Raw genomic sequence first — 16,534 nt, 5'->3', positions numbered from 1 at the left:
AACGCAAAAAGGCAAGAGAAATAAGCTAGTAAGGTACTGTTACACATTGACTTAAGAGTGTTCATGGCCTTGTAATACTATTTTGACAATAGTATGATCGGATAAATGTTGACAGAAAAAATAAACCAAGCATCATTAAAATTTTACTAGCTTCAGAATTAGAGATGTTATAGGGTAATTAGAAGTAGAATAAGAAGCGGTAGTAATTAGTAAGGCTATTTTTAGAGATTGAGTTAGTTTAGAATCTGGCTAGATTTGAAAATTGGGGTCGATAGAACAGTAATCTTTGATTCCTCTCGTACCTTTCTTGTGATTAATCAGCGGATAGCTTTGCCATGTTGTTTTTGTGATTAAAAAGAACCAATAACTTTGCTCTTGTATGTTCATTACCTTCTACTTCTCGTTTCTTGATTATCAAAATTGCAAGCTAGTATTACGTACATTTCCTGCATTATTTTCTGTACTAATCACAAATCAATTTAACATCAAGGAATACATTGCTTGACTGCATCTTAGCGAAATGAAGACTGTTTATGTATAGAAAGATGCATGAACAATTTTCTCAAGTTTCTAGGCCAAAAAAAAAGAAAAAAGAAAGAAGAAAAAGAGATAGTTGCTACGAGTTGATTTGGGGAAAACCCCATTTCGTCCCATTGGGAATCATCTGATGGGCTCACAAGTCCTGAGGCAAACGATAAGGGTGTGCACAGAGAGCGACGGCGACGTGCATGCGATCAGCGCATGGCGTGGTCATTGATGGAGGATAGATGTTGATGTTGATGACGTGCATGGTAATTAATGGAGCATGGATGTTGATGACGTGGCAAGAAAATTGCGGCTATACCCAACCCACATCTGCAACGTTTTGTGGGCCTACTGGTCTTCTGGCATCTTCCCGAAGGTGGGGCTACGGGATCGGGCCCCTATATCGCAACGTTTCGAGCCTTGAGCAATTGCAACAAAGGACGTGGGTCCTCATTGGCTATCCTTAACTTCGATGGCTTTATTTAAACTGGCCTGGGAGTCCCAAGTTGTTGGGATCCCTGTGCGTTTGGACTTTGGACATGAGATTATTTGAAAAATAATTAGTATAATATTTTTTTCCCATGTGATATATATATATATATGCGATAAAAATATGATTAAAAAGGTAGAAAAGCGCATAAAAAATATATTTATGATATAATCAAATAATTTTTAAATGAATAACTCCTATCCAAACATACCCGGACCCAAATACACGACAACTAGTATAATATCTTTACCACTACACTTCATCACTTTGGTTCGTATGAACGAATCATTTTGTCATAAAATAAAAAAAAAGTTATGTATTCGAATCTCATTTCTGATATAAGGAGTGGGTTGATGGATAATTTTGAAACGTCTCCTCAGCCAGAATAAAAAATTCGAGTACAATATCTCTAGTAAATATCCGAATAAACAATTTTTATTTGTTTGGATAGGAGATTATTTGAAATAACACTTTTTGTGACGTAATATATGTGAGATAGATATATAATTAGAAAGAAAAAAATATATTAAAAATTATATTTGTGACGCAAGCAAATAATTTTTGATCAAATAATGGCTATCCAATCACACTTGCCGGCAGCTTTTATATCCTTTATCTGTTTTCCACATGAGATTTAATGATGCCTTTCGGGAAAGCCTGATGAAGAATTGACGCTCATGTCATGTGAGCTGTATCGCCTAATTTTACTGTTTCTTCAAGTGCGTGATTCTCATTACTTTTCATAATAAATAAATTACAATTCCTCTCCGTCTTATGCATGTAAACAAGAAAAAAAAAAAATTTTTCTAATCAAATTTCTTCAACACTAAATTAAAAAAATCTTCAATCTTAATATGAAAAACTCTTATGTATAACAGAAGACTTGCATGTAACAGACCCTGGTGGTGAAGGCAAAAACTAGAGGAGGGTTTTAACCTGGGATACCTTGGCACAATTATTGTAATACTAAATAGACACCACATTCTACACTGCAGTTTCTTTTTGGAGCTAATAAATTGCATGCAGTTCTTGCATAACAGTGACAATAACAATAATTGATTTCAGAATTATCTGTACACAAACTTGTTCCGCCAATAACTTCAGCCAGAATTAAGACTCCATCTTTTCAACATGATCTCTTCATCTCTTTTTTTTTTTTTTTTTTTTTGGGCTGTCTTTGTAGTCTTCAAATAATCAAATTCAATAATTCCACAGACACTCGAGGTCCACGGGTCCAGCTGAAGTGATTGGACATTCTAGATAGCCAAAAGGCCTCAAATCAGAAAGAGAAGAGGACATCTCTGTGCTAATTCCACCAGTGATCTGGGAGACTTCAGATTTGGCATTTCCATTTGATTCGTAATCATCGAACAAAAGCTTCAGTATGGAATGATCTTGCATGAAAACAGAATCTGAATAGTGCAGGTGATCCATATGCGGCATGATCTGAGCAGAAAGAATTGAATTTGGAGTTGAAAATTTAGGCGAAATCAAGGAAGCAGGGGAGAAAGCAGAGATATTTGAAGCCAAAGTTGCATAAGGAGTGTTGATCAAGTCGGCGTACTGAGGCTTTTGGTCCTCCGCCTCCATTGGGTCGGAGAAGCAGGTCACGTTGGATGCCTCAGCAACTGTGGTTCTCGTTTGAGCTTCATCAGAGGACAGATCCATTAAGGGAGGCAGCTCCGAAGAACTCGAATCATCACGACAATTTGTCGCCCTGGTTAGCCCTGAAATGTGTATTTTCTTCCCTTCCGAGCTCTTTTTAAAGATTCTACAGATTACCCATTCATTCTGGGAGGATAAAATCAGAAACATTGACCGGTAAGCATCGTCCAGTAGTCAATAGTAACAGAAGAAGGGAAACAGAGGATCGATGTTCTTACCTTTTCTGCTTTAGAGGCACCATGAATGGAATTCTTCCCCTCTGGTCTGTACTCATGCATGACCCAATTGGTCTTCTCTCCTTTGGGAGCTCTCCCTTTGTAGAAAACCAGAGTCTTCTTCATCCCCACGAGCTTTTTCACTTTGAAAATTTCCTTATCTTTACCGGTTGCCTTCCAATATCCCGCATCAGTGGCTCTATTTGTCCTCATCCCTGTTGGGTATTTTCTGTCTCTGACGCAAAAGAAATACCACTCTTTTTCTCCCAACTTCGCTCTCCCTGCATTTTGCAAGAGCTAATTAGATTTTGTGCACGCAGAAAGAAAGAAAGAAAGAAAAAAAAAAAGACTATTTTTAGAGAATAGTAGTATAGAAAATCACTCACACGGCAAATCCCAAGGTTCAACCTTGTTTAAGTCCACCTCCCCAATTGCTATTGCGCTGAAACTGTAGTCAAGAACCTTTGGAGATAAATAATGAGTTATGAGCTCTTCATCAGTTGGATGAAATCTGAACCCTGGAGGCAATTCCATCTTTTCATCATCATCTGTTACAGCAGAGACATTTTCCATTTCTCGCGTCACTTATAACTAATATCTACCTCCTCAAGTAATATATTCCAGCAGGTAAAGTTTGGTTTAAAAGTTGTATCCAAATTCCCTGTAAAGAACCTAGCTAACAGTCTTTGAAAGTGGATTTAGGAAGAAGAATTAACCCTCTAATTAAGCCCAAAGTTCTAAACTAGGCTTTGAAGACCTCTAAAATCCTACCGTGGAAGACAATACAGGGGAAAAGAAAGAAAGCAAGCAAGCAAGGATTGTTATGGACTCTTGATTATGTATGTTTTGTTTTTAAAAGAGAAATGAAGACCATAAGCACGGAGAAGTGGGTTTGGGATGTGTAAAGGTTGGAAGTTGGAAACATGAGGAGCACAACTGTATAAATAGAGGGTGCTTTCCCACATGAGATGAGAGAAAGAAGCGTGGTTTGTAAGGCAGCTTAGGTTGGCAGTTTAGTCTATCATTTGACCTGGAACACCTTATCTTCCTACTCGGCTATCGCATATGATTACAACTCTAGTTGCATTAAATTAATTCAAGTGCACAATCATATGCGTAGTTATTAGGTAAAGAAGGAAATTTTAAAGGTTCAGACTTGCTCAGTTAGTTGGCCATTTGTTTAACCGAAGTCATCTACCTGCAACAATCGTATGGCAAAGATAACTACTCAATTTTTGCAGTGCTCACCCCTCGTTGTCCTCGTTTTAAAAATAGAGGAAAGAATTACGTACGTTCTGCCACTGGAACATATTAATTATACACTTACTATCATATCATATCAACAACCTCGTAGACCACAAAAGCCCACGTTCAATTCATGGCATAATCATCATCAGTTGATGGCTGCCTAGGATCTTTAAACCTGGTTTATTAGTTGATAGTTTGATTAATTACATCGTATTACCCTGCTCTTCTCTTCTTAAAGGTACGTTAAACAAAAAAAAAAAAAACCGGTCAAATTGAACAGGCTGCAGCACTAAATCAGCGATCGACTTTCAGGTGAAGTCAGAGAAGAAATCAAAGGATTTTGCCAATATGGTTAACTGAGACCACACGTGTGACTAAACCTGTACAAACCCGCGCCGGAGAAATATGACTTGTTCCATCTGCTTTCTTGAATTTCCAGTACGGATGATTGTTGTAAAGGGATAAAGAAAACTACGTACAAATGTTGAGAGACGATAATAATATCTAATCACATGCCTAAAAGGGCTTTTATTATTATTATTATTTTCTTTTTAAAGCAAGAAAATGGTGAAATTTAAGAAGCGAAGAAAAAAAAAAAAAAGAGAGAGATTTGAGATTCCCGCATCCTATGATTGCATCAATAATGTAACTCCTCAAAGTGACCTGAATCTCTTCGCTTTGAGTTTGTGTTCAAACTTGAAGTTCTAAACCGTACTTACTTTCTTTGTGGGCGTTCTCCATGTCATGCACTCTGTCAGAACTCAGATGACGATCACAGTATATTAATGATAGTCTGCTGAAAGTCTTCAAATTCAGTGTGAAGTCTGAGGTGTCAACCTTATCATCATCGACAAATGAATGCATGATTGATTGGCATGCCAATGTTAAGTTTTTTTTTTTTTTTAGAAAAAAGGGAACGATACGAATGAGAGGGGGCTGAGGTTTGGACGGGAGGCCTTAAAATTCCGGATTACTTTGCTCTACTCAAATCAAGATTCAAGACAGTAAAGTATAGAGCACAGTTACGTTGCATACTTGTATAGCTGCACCCGGATTTTCGGCAAAAGTCATTTTAATAATGAATGTTAATTTTTGAACGCAAAATGAAGAAATGTCCAAATCTTCCTCTCTTGCTTTGTAGACTTTTTAGGTTGGATGGTTCTATTTCCATTCTCAAGTCCACTCCGACTCCCCGCGGTGCATGTTTTTCGATCTAGGCAAAGTAAGCAATAAATTCTTTATGCATGGGATTACGTTTCACTATTCGTTGCTTGATGCATTTGGGGACGAGATGCAACCGACTCCCCTCATCGAGTGGTTGGGGTTTGGCAGCAATATACAGTTGTTTTTGAACTGTGTACTACAAAGTTATAAGTTACTGGACAGGACACGAGTTCTGATCTGCCTGCAAAATACTAGTGTAAATTCTTAAAATCGTACTCATTTTTTATAATCATCTTTTACTATTCATTATCAAGAATGATTAATTTGTCTCCGTTTCGATTCACCAGGGTGTTTGTTATCTCTCTCATGCATACGCTTGATGCTCAGGGCTGGGTAAAAACTAAAGGGTACTTCAGCATAAAGCACAACCTGCCTAACCGTCATTATTGACTGATGACAGACCGACCAAGAGAGAAAACCGTCAGCATCCCGCTAATCCCACAGCAACCTCGTTCTGATCCAGACTTCACCTCGAGGTCCTACTCAAGAGACAGTTGTTTATGCTTATTAGTATAGCTTCTATAAGATAGGTTTGGCCTGCAAGAATCTTTTTCCGAGTAGGATTATAGTAAAAAATATATATAAAAAAAAATATTAACCCAGACGCATGGTTTCAAGAAGTCATTTGGTTTTGGAAGTTCTAGCTGAAGTCCAAAAGCAATTTCCTTTCTCTATTCTTTTTTTGCTTCCCCCTCTAGGTCAGAGTCTTGGCAATAGAATAGAAGGTACGTACGACAGTAACTTTTGAAAAATTTTACTAACAGCAAGCGTGCAAAACTAGGGCGCAATAATAGAACACGTACACTAATAATCTGTCGCATGAGACATCCCATCATCCAATAATTGACAAAGATGTAAACAAATCAGTGGATAATCCTAGCTACCTAACCCCAAGAAAAGAAAAGAGTAAAGAATGAAGGATAGGGGTGGGCTAGTGTGGGATGATTAGACCCGTCAATCGGGTCATGTGAATTGGATTTTAATAAGCCAATGCTACTTTTGGATTTCGAGTTATGAGTTTCGAACTCATAAATATGAAAATTATATTTGACTTACAAAATGTTCGTGTTGCGAGTCTAATTCAAATTTAGTCCAAGTTTACTTATTATTCTTTAATTTTCTTGATATAATTACTATAACTATTAAATTCTAAAATTAGTTTAACATCCACAGAACTAGTTTCGAATTAGACCTGTCAATTGGGTCACCTAAATCGGATTTTAATAAGCCAAACTTTGACTTATAAGTTAATGTTACTTTCGAATTTCGAGTTAAGACTTTCGAATTGATAAATATGAAAATTATATTTGATTTACAAAATATTCGGATTGTAAGTCTAATTCAAGTTTAGTCCCAATTCATTTATTACTCTTTAATTTTCTTAATATAATTACTATAACTATTAAATTCTAAAACTAGTTTAACATCCACAGAACTACAACATTAAAACTATACACGAACTAGTAATAGTTTATTAAAAAGTATATAAACTAAAAAATGTTCAGCAATAATAAATCCAATTAGTTCAAAATACATGAAAAATAGGAATAAAATATAATCAACGCTCAATACATCTTCAAAGCTCTTCAATTTGCTTGTACAAAGATTTGTCATTCTAAATCTTTTGACATAATTTTGTATATCTCATATTTCTTATATATACAAATATAATTTGACACATAGTTCATAAGTATAAAGTATTAATATTATATATTTAGACATATAATTGCATATATGCATATGTGTGTGTATATATCAAAATATGAATATATTATATATAATTTATATATATATAAATAGATTAAAGGGTCGAGTCTATATTAGGTTTGAGCCGAATAAGACCTAACCTAGGGTCACATTTAATTTGGACTTGATATTTAAGTTCAAACTCAGGCCAATTCAGTGAAGGGTAAGTTTATCGGGCTCTTTTTCGGATCAAATAGGCTAAGTTTGGGCTGACCTGATTCCATTAACAGTCACTGGATGATTATAATTATAATAGCTACGCATCATTATCCTAGTTTTTTGGACGTAATACTGGCAGTGCGTAATACGAAAATGCTTCCCTTTGGAGTTTGTCAGGAGCCATGCATTTGCCGAATGAAACCAACTTGAATATCCCCAAAGTTTAGCAACTCGATTGTGGCAATGAATAGTTCCATGTTCTTGATCAGGCTAAATTAAGGACTTGGCCCTGTAGCATATAATTGAAGTAATATGTTCCTGAGACTAAAACCTTCCTAGGTTCGAGATATTCTTCAACCCCACCTCCCCCAAAAAAAAAAAAACTATGTGGGTCGTAAATCTTGTATCACATAAAACAGAGACGAGTGTCTATCGCCTTCTACCAAAAAAAAAAAAAAAAAGGCAAAAGAAAAAAGTCAATTGTTATCATATGCTAGTCTTACCTTGAAAGAATTAGCAAAGGCTAACATGTCAAAATAGACGTCTATAGCCGAACAGGGCAACCCGAGGGTGATCTTTGTCAAATGCGTGTTAGCACCTTTAACTAGTTTTGGGAATTTCAAATTCTTGGGCAACTCTTTTGCGTCAGACGGACTAGATTAAAATAATACAATCATCTTACTCTGCCGTGAGAAGGAGAAGAATTGACTGTGCCGCCACCGCCGACGGACAGCCATCATCGCCATATTCTAAAATGGGGAGTTCCCATTGGACGCGGATAGATCAATTATTCGGACCGATGGTTAAGCGATGAACTCTAAGTAAACAAAGAAAAGAAGAAATCGATGAAGTCTAAGTAAACCTACCGCTTTAGCTAAGATTTGACTAGTGCAGTTTAATAGTATTTTTTAAGCTCATCTGGCGATTTAGATGATAATGTCTCATCACTTCCAACATGAAACCGCCAAAGGGAACAAGCACGTGCCCTAATTTTATTCGTCTAATGCCCCCAAGTTGCGTGCGATGATTTTTGCGGGGCTCTAGTCTTAGTAAAGTTTCTCAATTTAGGCTAACAATTTTGAGATAAAAGCCTCCACTTTTGGAATACTACCGTAATATCTTTGATTTAACGGATAACAAACACTTTACTAGGAGTATTATTTTTCTTTTGGGGCCTTGTCCGTTGATTTTGAGCAAATTAAACAAGGTCTATAGATGCTAGAGAGGCACAATAAGAAGGTGGAAGAATAACTTTATTCTTTCTTTCTTATTATTACATATTTTTTTTGGTTTTCTTGGGGAGGGGGGGGGGAGGGTATTGGGGGAGAAAAAACCTTGATTATCATATTTTGAAATGAAGAAGAAACATATATGGCCATGCAAGGGTATAATTACTTGCACCCTGCTCTCGAGTGGATAGAATGGGTGTTGGATAGAATGGGTCTTGGCCAAAACACAAGTATGCCCTACTCATATTTAGAGTTGCAAACGAGTCGAGTCGAGTTTTGATCTAATTGAATCGAATCTCAACCCAAGTTTATGAAACTTGAATTTGACGAGTTCAAAATATAAAATTCCAACTCGAGTTCGACTCAAATTCGAGTTGAGCCCGAACTTAAAATTTTTTTAAATAATTATTTTATTTTTAAAAAATAAATAAAATAATAATTTTTCTTAATAAATAATAAAATATTAGAAATATATATGTAATTTTACTATTAAAATAAAAATAAAAATAAATAAATATATATATACTCGATGTTAGCTGAACTTGAGTCGAGCTCGAGCTCGAACTCGATTGCGAGCGTCAGCCCTACTTATACCCACCGCTAGTATACAACAACACTATTAAAAGGAGACAAGTGATGCTTCTGGTTAGTCAAAACTTAATTAAGAAGATGTGCTAAATGAGAAACCAAAAGTGAGCCATTCTCTTCTCGTCTTTTTGGGTGTAGAACTGAAGAAGTAAGTTAGGCGGTGACGGAACACCAAAGATCCATCATTCATTGCACAGAAGCCAATTATTACTCTAACATTTTAGGTTGAGGAGGGCAGAGGGGGTGCACAAATGCACAGAATCATGCCACCTCTTTAAATTGCGAACCAAAAGGAGGACTAGTGAAGGATAACAATCAATTATCGTCTTAGAATGGAAAGAGATTTTTACGTCCGGTATGCTGAGTAAGTGAATATCAACGAATCCCTGTCCCAACTACCAAGTAGAGCATCAAATGATTTGGTTTTAAACCAAAAGACAAATGCTAATTGGTTAAAGGATTAAGGACTGAAGGTTTATTGACTCATTCAACCCACCACGTGACAGATGATATCAAGGATGTATTAATGTGTCCGACGCGTGCTTATTTCGGCATGCACAGGGGTAACTTTTGCATACCGCACGATGAAGGCAAAGCTGCAACCATCTAGCGAACTGGCTCAAAGAATTGAGATCTACTCCGTCAAGAAATCAAGATCTTTTACCAATTGACCAGTCCTGGTCTTAATAATATATAATTTGTGTGTGTGTGTTTTTGTGGGAAATGGTACAACATTTAATTTCAATTTTCATTTATTTTAAATTTTTGATGCCCCTTTTTCTTTTTCTTTTTTCTAAACAAAGAAAAATCACTTGTTATTTGGGGCATGGTAGGACGTCTGTTTGTTTTGCTAATTGTAGGTTCTTCTCTCCGTCGAAACAATAGAGTCGTCATGCTCATTACTAAACTTGTTGAAGAGATGAAATATAACCTTCAGAATCAATAGTCATTCGACAAAGGGCAGTTGACAATTGAATTTGATTTTGACGAGTATTTTCATATTCATAATAGTGTGAGAAGATGGGCCGGCTCCAAGTTGTTCAAGAAATTACAAATTTTGGTCGACAAATAGACATGTACATTCCCTCCGCTTGGCTCAAATTTGATATTCCCATGTTTAAGTTGTCTAAACAGTTTTCACAAGCCTCTCAAATGTGAGTTCTAAGTGTTTATGGTTGGCTTTGAGTGCCAAGTTTTGTTGGTACATCATGCATGTGGCTTTTCGGCCTACAAGTAAATAAGTCCACCATAAGCCAAATACTAGTGCTAATCACATAAATATTTCTAATTGCTTGTGCGCTAATTAGCGGCTCATTTTGCAGCCAGGCTCTTTAATTAGCGGCTCATTTTGCAGCCAGGCTCTTTAATTAGCCTGAAATAATATGATATATTGATACTCAACAATTTATTGGATCCTAATTTGACAAATACACAATCAAAGTAGATAAACAAAATGATGAAAAAAAAAAAAATCAATCTAAGCACTCAATATTTAGGGATGACCCAGAAAAAGTCACCCCCAGCACTGCAGCAGGTCGGATTTTTGAGCCATGAGAATCCGTTGGCTGGTGCCACACGAATAATTGAACTAATGGCGAGAGAGAGCAACGGCGGACATCGAAATCAAGAGCAGGAGCACGACAACTCCAATGAAGGAACCAACCAAAGCCCCCGCAACTCTGTCGCAGAAGGAGTTGTGCTGCTGACAGATGGCCCCACCATTGCCCTTGTGGGCCAAATGCACCATGGCGGCTGCTGAGGAAGCTCCACCCGTCAGATATGCCACCATCACCTAACAAACATTACACCATCACTACGTATCACCACATCGCTTTAGTTAGTTAATTAAGCCTAATAAATTGACCGTTTAGGAGTTTTTATCTAAACTGCTTCATTTTTTCGTGCTGGGCTCAACTTTAATTGCATATATTTACACAACATGGCCTGGAGAATTAGAGAGACATACAATAGATGCTGACAGATACAAAAATCTAGCCAAACAGCGTAAATAGGATTTTTTTTTTTGGGGCCCGGGGGGGGGGGGGAGGGGGTGGTTGTTTACCGTGTCCAAAATGATCAAAATCACTCTAGTTACTCGGGCAGAACTCTTCAGAATGTGGAAGATGGACAGTAGGAGAGAAAGAACCAGGTAGCCGCATACTATTGCATTGGTAACCACCAGAAACCTGCCACATATATTTGTTTGAAACGAGAACTACTTTAGAAAGGAAAGAAAAAAAAAAGGGTTACTGCTTAAATGCAACGCAGCAATTGTCTTGAGAGGAATAGGATGATCATCATCGATCAGTGATTAATATGATACTCCTAATCAAGAGATGCGGTTATAAGTTAAAAATGACATACGTGAATGTAGGAAGATCATCATATCCCGCCCCAAAACGAAAGAACCCTGAGAAAAACGGGCCTGACCCGTTGGCGGTTCCCACGGCAAGAGCACTCCCAAGGGTGCCGATTGCCGCAACCATTCTCATAGCCAAGTCTAGTTTGGAAATCCCTCTGTTAGCCCCGGCTTTTGGAGCTGACTCATTGGACTCTTCGTCGACCTCAGGCTCGGGCGATACCTTTGTCTTCTTTTTGAAAGGCATTTTGCAACCAACTTCAGGGAGTATGAAACTGGGGTATTTTCGTGGTAGATTAGATCATTAGATTATGGTGCGATTAAACTGAAGAATGCAGCTTCGATTTATACGATTCCTGTTGTTGAGTTGCGCCGCTGGTGAAACCGGAACTTAATTGGGAGGTAGACTCCCACTCAGTTTTTGGCCGACGACCAAAAATGTCAATTCATTGGTGGTCAGGTACCAGATGTTGGTACTTAGCCCAATTTTGAATTTTCAAGCAGTCTATTCCATTGACGTCCGTTTCCTACCTTGGCCTTGTAGTGAACGAAAATGTAGGAAATATACAAATTTAAGATAGGTTCTGAAACATGACTCACTGTATTTGAGGTAATTTTTTTCTTTTTAATAAATTGATGGTTATGAATTCAGAAACTTCTACTTACGATTTTTCTCATCTTATCATCCAATCCGACCATCTCCTGATATTATCTGTCTCTACTAAAAATTAATTATCAAATAGAGCAAAGTCAAAAGAAAAGCTCATTGTGAATAGTTTTAATTATTTTTAGAGAAAGTGGACTTATATAGAAGGATCGAGTACAAAAGGTTAACAATTCGAGGAGGTCTATTCAGATATACATAATTGGTTGTATTAACCGTTGAATAATTTTAAATTAAATAAATTATTATTTTTTCCATAGACAGAAGAAACACACACACACAATTAGATTAGAACGCTCAGAAAGTCATCGCCAAATCGTGTCAGAGACTAATTTAAGGGGGACCCACAAACTAACACCATCCAGCCAATTGATGACAGGAGGTGCGGTTGAGGACCTTAAACCCAGGTTAAATTATTTAGTGACTAAATTTGATCATCAGACCGTGTAAAGGGCAAAAAAGAAATGACATGTTATGGAAAACTTCTATGTCAAATCATGCAATTTTTCTTTAACATCGGACAGTGCCGCTGGGAACTTTAATCCTGCACTATCCAAGCTATAGTGTTTCTAATTTCTATCCTGCAAGATAAAAATTTCATGAGCGATTATGAACCAAGAGGGCAAGGTTTCCAAGAAACTAGAGCTGCCCATCTTCATCTTCCAAGTTTAGAGTTTGGGTGCGTTTTGAGATAGTTTTTGTGGATATGAGCCCAAGATCATATTGAGGCGGTATGATCCAGGACCATTATGTTGTTCTAGTCCAATTTGTTCAATATGCATTCCACTCTTCTCCATTTGATAAAAGAACCCAATGATAGGACCATTTAGTGGTACCATGCAGCCCATCGTGTGGCGTTTGGGTGCGTTTTGAAAGAATTATATGCGTGCTAAAAATATGAGCACAACCATGCCCATTTTCTTGATTGGATCTCATTATCAAGGTTAACGAACAAGCCTATATTTATTATTTACACTCTATTTTTTTTGTTATTTGCACTATCACTATTTATTTTATTGTATAGTCTAATAAATAAAAATTATATGAGTAGAATGATAGTAGCAGTGTCATTAATAAAAATGGATAGTATAATAAATAAATATTATATGATTAGAATGATAGTGGGAGCGTGATTAAAAAAAAAGGGAGTGCAAATAACATTTCTCTATTTATTATTGCTATCGATATACCTTTTTTTTAATCTTTTGAACGGAGAAGAGAACCTGTAGAGGACGGAAATGGCTCAGTTGCTACGTTTCTTCAAAGGAAGTAGGAGTAAGTAACAAACATGAAAAAGGGAAAACTCATGCCCTATCAATTACAATCAAGTATAAAACTATAGAGCCGAATGATAAATGCTACAATTGTTTAAATAATGCCTTAATAAGACCAAGAAGCTCCGGAACAATTTAAGGTAACACGTACGCTAGGACATTATAAAATCTGCAAATTTTGCTTCTTATTAATTTCCCCATTACATTCCTCAAGACACCTAAAATTTGCAGCAGCGCAAAGTTTATGGCCCAATCGAGACGTATCAGTTAGTAATTTGGAGATTAGTTGCTTTTAGGCAGGCATTCTTGATCCTTTCCTTTTATTTGGAGCTGACTAGGGATGTTGCCGAGTCGAGTCGAGCCGACTCGAGTAGTATCATACTCGAGCTCAAGCTCGAAGGTTATGAGCACTACTTGAACTCAAACTCGAACTCGAACAAGCCCCACACTTCAAACTCGAACTCGACTCAATGTATTTAAAAACAATTCGAGCTCAAACTCGTATAAAGATTCGAGCTCGAGTACTCGAGCTAAACTCGTAAAATGAGCTCGATTAATGTTTTCAAATTAAGTTCTCTAAAAACAAGAAATAAGAATTCCTATTTTATGAAATTCCTACTTTGCCCACACAAATAAATAAATGTGATAGAATGGTTCATTGTAAATTTCATAAGTTGTTTATTTGTATTAGTAATTTTATATATATTATATATAATTTTTCTTATTTTTCGTCGAACTCTCGAGTATTACATGTATAAGACCGAGCTCGACTCGCTAGCTTTATCGAGCAGCTTGATCTCAGTCAAGCGAGCTACTGACCGAGTAGCTCGCGAGCTTGAGTCAGGCTACTCGGTTCAACTCCACCCGTAGAACCGACTAAGAAACTGATACGAGGTATCTTCAAGGATAGAATTCACATATATAAGACCGAACTTGACTCGCTAGCTTTATCGAGCAGCTCGAGCTCGAGATCGAGATCGAGCTCGAGCTACTGACTGAGTAACTCGTGAGCTCGAGTCAAGTTATTCGGTTCAACTCCACCCCTAGAATTGACTAAGAAACTGATACGAGGTATCTTCAAGGATAGAATTGCATGGGAGGAAAAGAAATAAATCTGTAAAGAGAGCCCAAAACACGTTCTTAATGTCGTACGTACTATTGTACAAATAATCAATCAATGACTCGAAAATATTTCACAGAATATAAAATAAATTGAAATACATTGACCACCTTAATTTCAGGGTCATGGCAAACACACCATGGCTCCTTTACAACCAAGAAACAGGGGAAGGCAAAGCATTGAAGGGACACAAACTGCTAAAAGAAACAGGAACAAATGAACCAACCATGTGATGTGATTGATAATGTTATCCTAGGCATTTCATGCTCGGATCCTGGTAGACTTGAGCATATATATCAAGTTAGCAACGAGAGAGGGCGACAGCAGACAACAGGATTAACACAACAAAAATAAGTATTCCACCAAAAGAGCCAATCATGGAACCCGAAATTCGTTCGCAGAAGGAGTTGAACTGCTGGCAGATGGCAATCCAGTTTGCCCGGCTATTGCCTTTGTGAGCTAGGTACACTATTGCTGCTGCAGCTGATGCTCCCGCGGTCAGAAGCGCCAGCATTCCCTTCAACCAAATTTTGATATGTTAGTTTACATACTGATATATATATGTCAACACCAGACAAAAAGAAATACTACTACTAATTAGGAATACTTATGGTAGCTGTTCTTTCCCTCTGTAATATATATGATTGGCAATATACATACACACATATACATATACATATACATATACATACACACATATATGTATTGCGCGTTGTCAGCGGAGGTAACTAATTAAAGTACTACCGCGTCAAAAAATATCAAGACGACTCGACTGGCATGCGCCCTGCTCCTCATGATGTGGAAGATGGATAGTGCCAGAGAAAGAACCAAGTATGCACTCACCACAGAGTTCGCGACCACAAAAAACCTGCATTAAACGTCAAGAATTATATTTGTTCAAATCCATAAGCTTAGTGGGAGCACTTTTTTTTATTTTTGGGAAGGGGGGGTTACTGTCGAAGTTGGTCAGGAATCGGGACAACTAACACGATATACTAGTAAATTGAGCACTAGTCCAGGAGTACGTACGTGAACATTGGAAGATCAGTGTATTTGGCCCTAAACCGAATGAACTGTGTGAAAAAGGGGAGTGTCTCATTAGTTGTTCCCATGGCAATGGCACTCCCTAAAGTCGCAATAATCGCGACAACCCTCAGAAAGAAATCCACCACAGCAGCTCCTCTATTCACTGGACCTGAAGCCGCGCCCTTGGCCACTTCACTCCCCATCTCAAGAGCACCACTCCTCATTTTCCGACTAGTACTGGAAAAAGGGAGAGAAAGAAAGGATAATCGCTAAATGAATTTACTGGTAACGAACGTGAAAATGTAGATGATGTTATGTAAGTTCTGGGTAGAAGAGGGACGGATGCACGGAAGGAAGTTATACACGAGCGGGGTTGGCTCGCCCATGCATCACGTTAAAAAAGGAGTTAATCATAGTGGCCACTTGGCCGGCCCGTGCTTGGTTTACTTACTAAAGTGGACTCTGTCTCATTTACCTGCCCGTACTTGCTCTTCCCCATTTTTTTTTTTTTGAGCCGGAAGCAGTATATCCTCCAGATTCCAACTCCACCAACCTAGCCAGTTTCCCTTCTTAGGAAACTCGGGATCCTACCCCATTTTGGAACGCGTTCTTGTACATGTGCATGCGATTAACTAAACCACTTTGAATAGCCATCCCAACAAATTCTCTTTCCCTCCCAATCATGCAAGACAACCTTTCATGATAAGCTGCCGGACGTTTCATTGAAGCCTTGTAATGGTTATCTGCCAGCCTCGTACCTTTTTCCATATTAGTTAAAGCACTGACTACCTTTCAAAAAAAGAAGAATATTCTCTTCTAGTATATTGAGACTAGGGTGAATTTCAATTTGGCCCTTCAAAGTAGATCAAAGCTTCAATTTAGCCTCTGAAAGTGAAAATTTTGTTTCGCGTAAGCCCTTCCATCATTTAAATTGCTATTTTAAATATGATTAGAAAAGCACTTCACTATCCTTTTTAACTCATTTAAATAGACATTAATTTC

At 37.5% G+C, this 16,534-nt stretch overlaps 2 protein-coding genes across 2 annotated transcripts; both read right to left on the bottom strand.

Moving 5' to 3' along the window:
- Nucleotides 1–1,846: 1,846 nt before the first annotated feature.
- LOC113697836 (NAC domain-containing protein 92) lies at nt 1,847–3,840 on the bottom strand. The gene is made up of 3 exons (XM_027217428.2): nt 3,282–3,840; nt 2,899–3,176; nt 1,847–2,806 (listed from the first exon to the last, which is right to left on the bottom strand). The coding sequence occupies exons 1-3, from the start codon at nt 3,466–3,468 to the stop codon at nt 2,216–2,218; spliced, it is 1,056 nt and encodes a 351-aa protein (XP_027073229.2). The 5' UTR covers nt 3,469–3,840; the 3' UTR covers nt 1,847–2,215.
- A 6,595-nt stretch (nt 3,841–10,435) lies between these two features.
- On the bottom strand, nt 10,436–11,821 carry LOC140010377 (casparian strip membrane protein 1-like). The gene is made up of 3 exons (XM_072057115.1): nt 11,454–11,821; nt 11,152–11,275; nt 10,436–10,881 (listed from the first exon to the last, which is right to left on the bottom strand). The coding sequence occupies exons 1-3, from the start codon at nt 11,693–11,695 to the stop codon at nt 10,678–10,680; spliced, it is 570 nt and encodes a 189-aa protein (XP_071913216.1). The 5' UTR covers nt 11,696–11,821; the 3' UTR covers nt 10,436–10,677.
- Nucleotides 11,822–16,534: the final 4,713 nt, after the last annotated feature.

The sequence above is a fragment of the Coffea arabica genome, chromosome 7c, assembly GCF_036785885.1.
Source record: "Coffea arabica cultivar ET-39 chromosome 7c, Coffea Arabica ET-39 HiFi, whole genome shotgun sequence".
Taxonomy (NCBI): Eukaryota; Viridiplantae; Streptophyta; class Magnoliopsida; order Gentianales; family Rubiaceae; genus Coffea; species Coffea arabica.
This window is presented reverse-complemented; position numbering and strand designations above follow the sequence as displayed.

Coding starts and splice junctions, on each gene's coding strand:
- LOC140010377 (XM_072057115.1), bottom strand. CDS start 11,695: ATGCCTTTCAAAAAGAAGACAAAGGTATCGCCCGAGCCTGAGGTCGAC. Junction 11,276..11,453: donor GATGATCTTCCTACATTCAC/GTATGTCATTTT, acceptor TATATGTGGCAG/GTTTCTGGTGGTTACCAATG. Junction 10,882..11,151: donor TTTTGATCATTTTGGACACG/GTAAACAACCAC, acceptor AATGTTTGTTAG/GTGATGGTGGCATATCTGAC.
- LOC113697836 (XM_027217428.2), bottom strand. CDS start 3,468: ATGGAAAATGTCTCTGCTGTAACAGATGATGATGAAAAGATGGAATTG. Junction 3,177..3,281: donor TGAACCTTGGGATTTGCCGT/GTGAGTGATTTT, acceptor TGCAAAATGCAG/GGAGAGCGAAGTTGGGAGAA. Junction 2,807..2,898: donor GTGCCTCTAAAGCAGAAAAG/GTAAGAACATCG, acceptor TTATCCTCCCAG/AATGAATGGGTAATCTGTAG.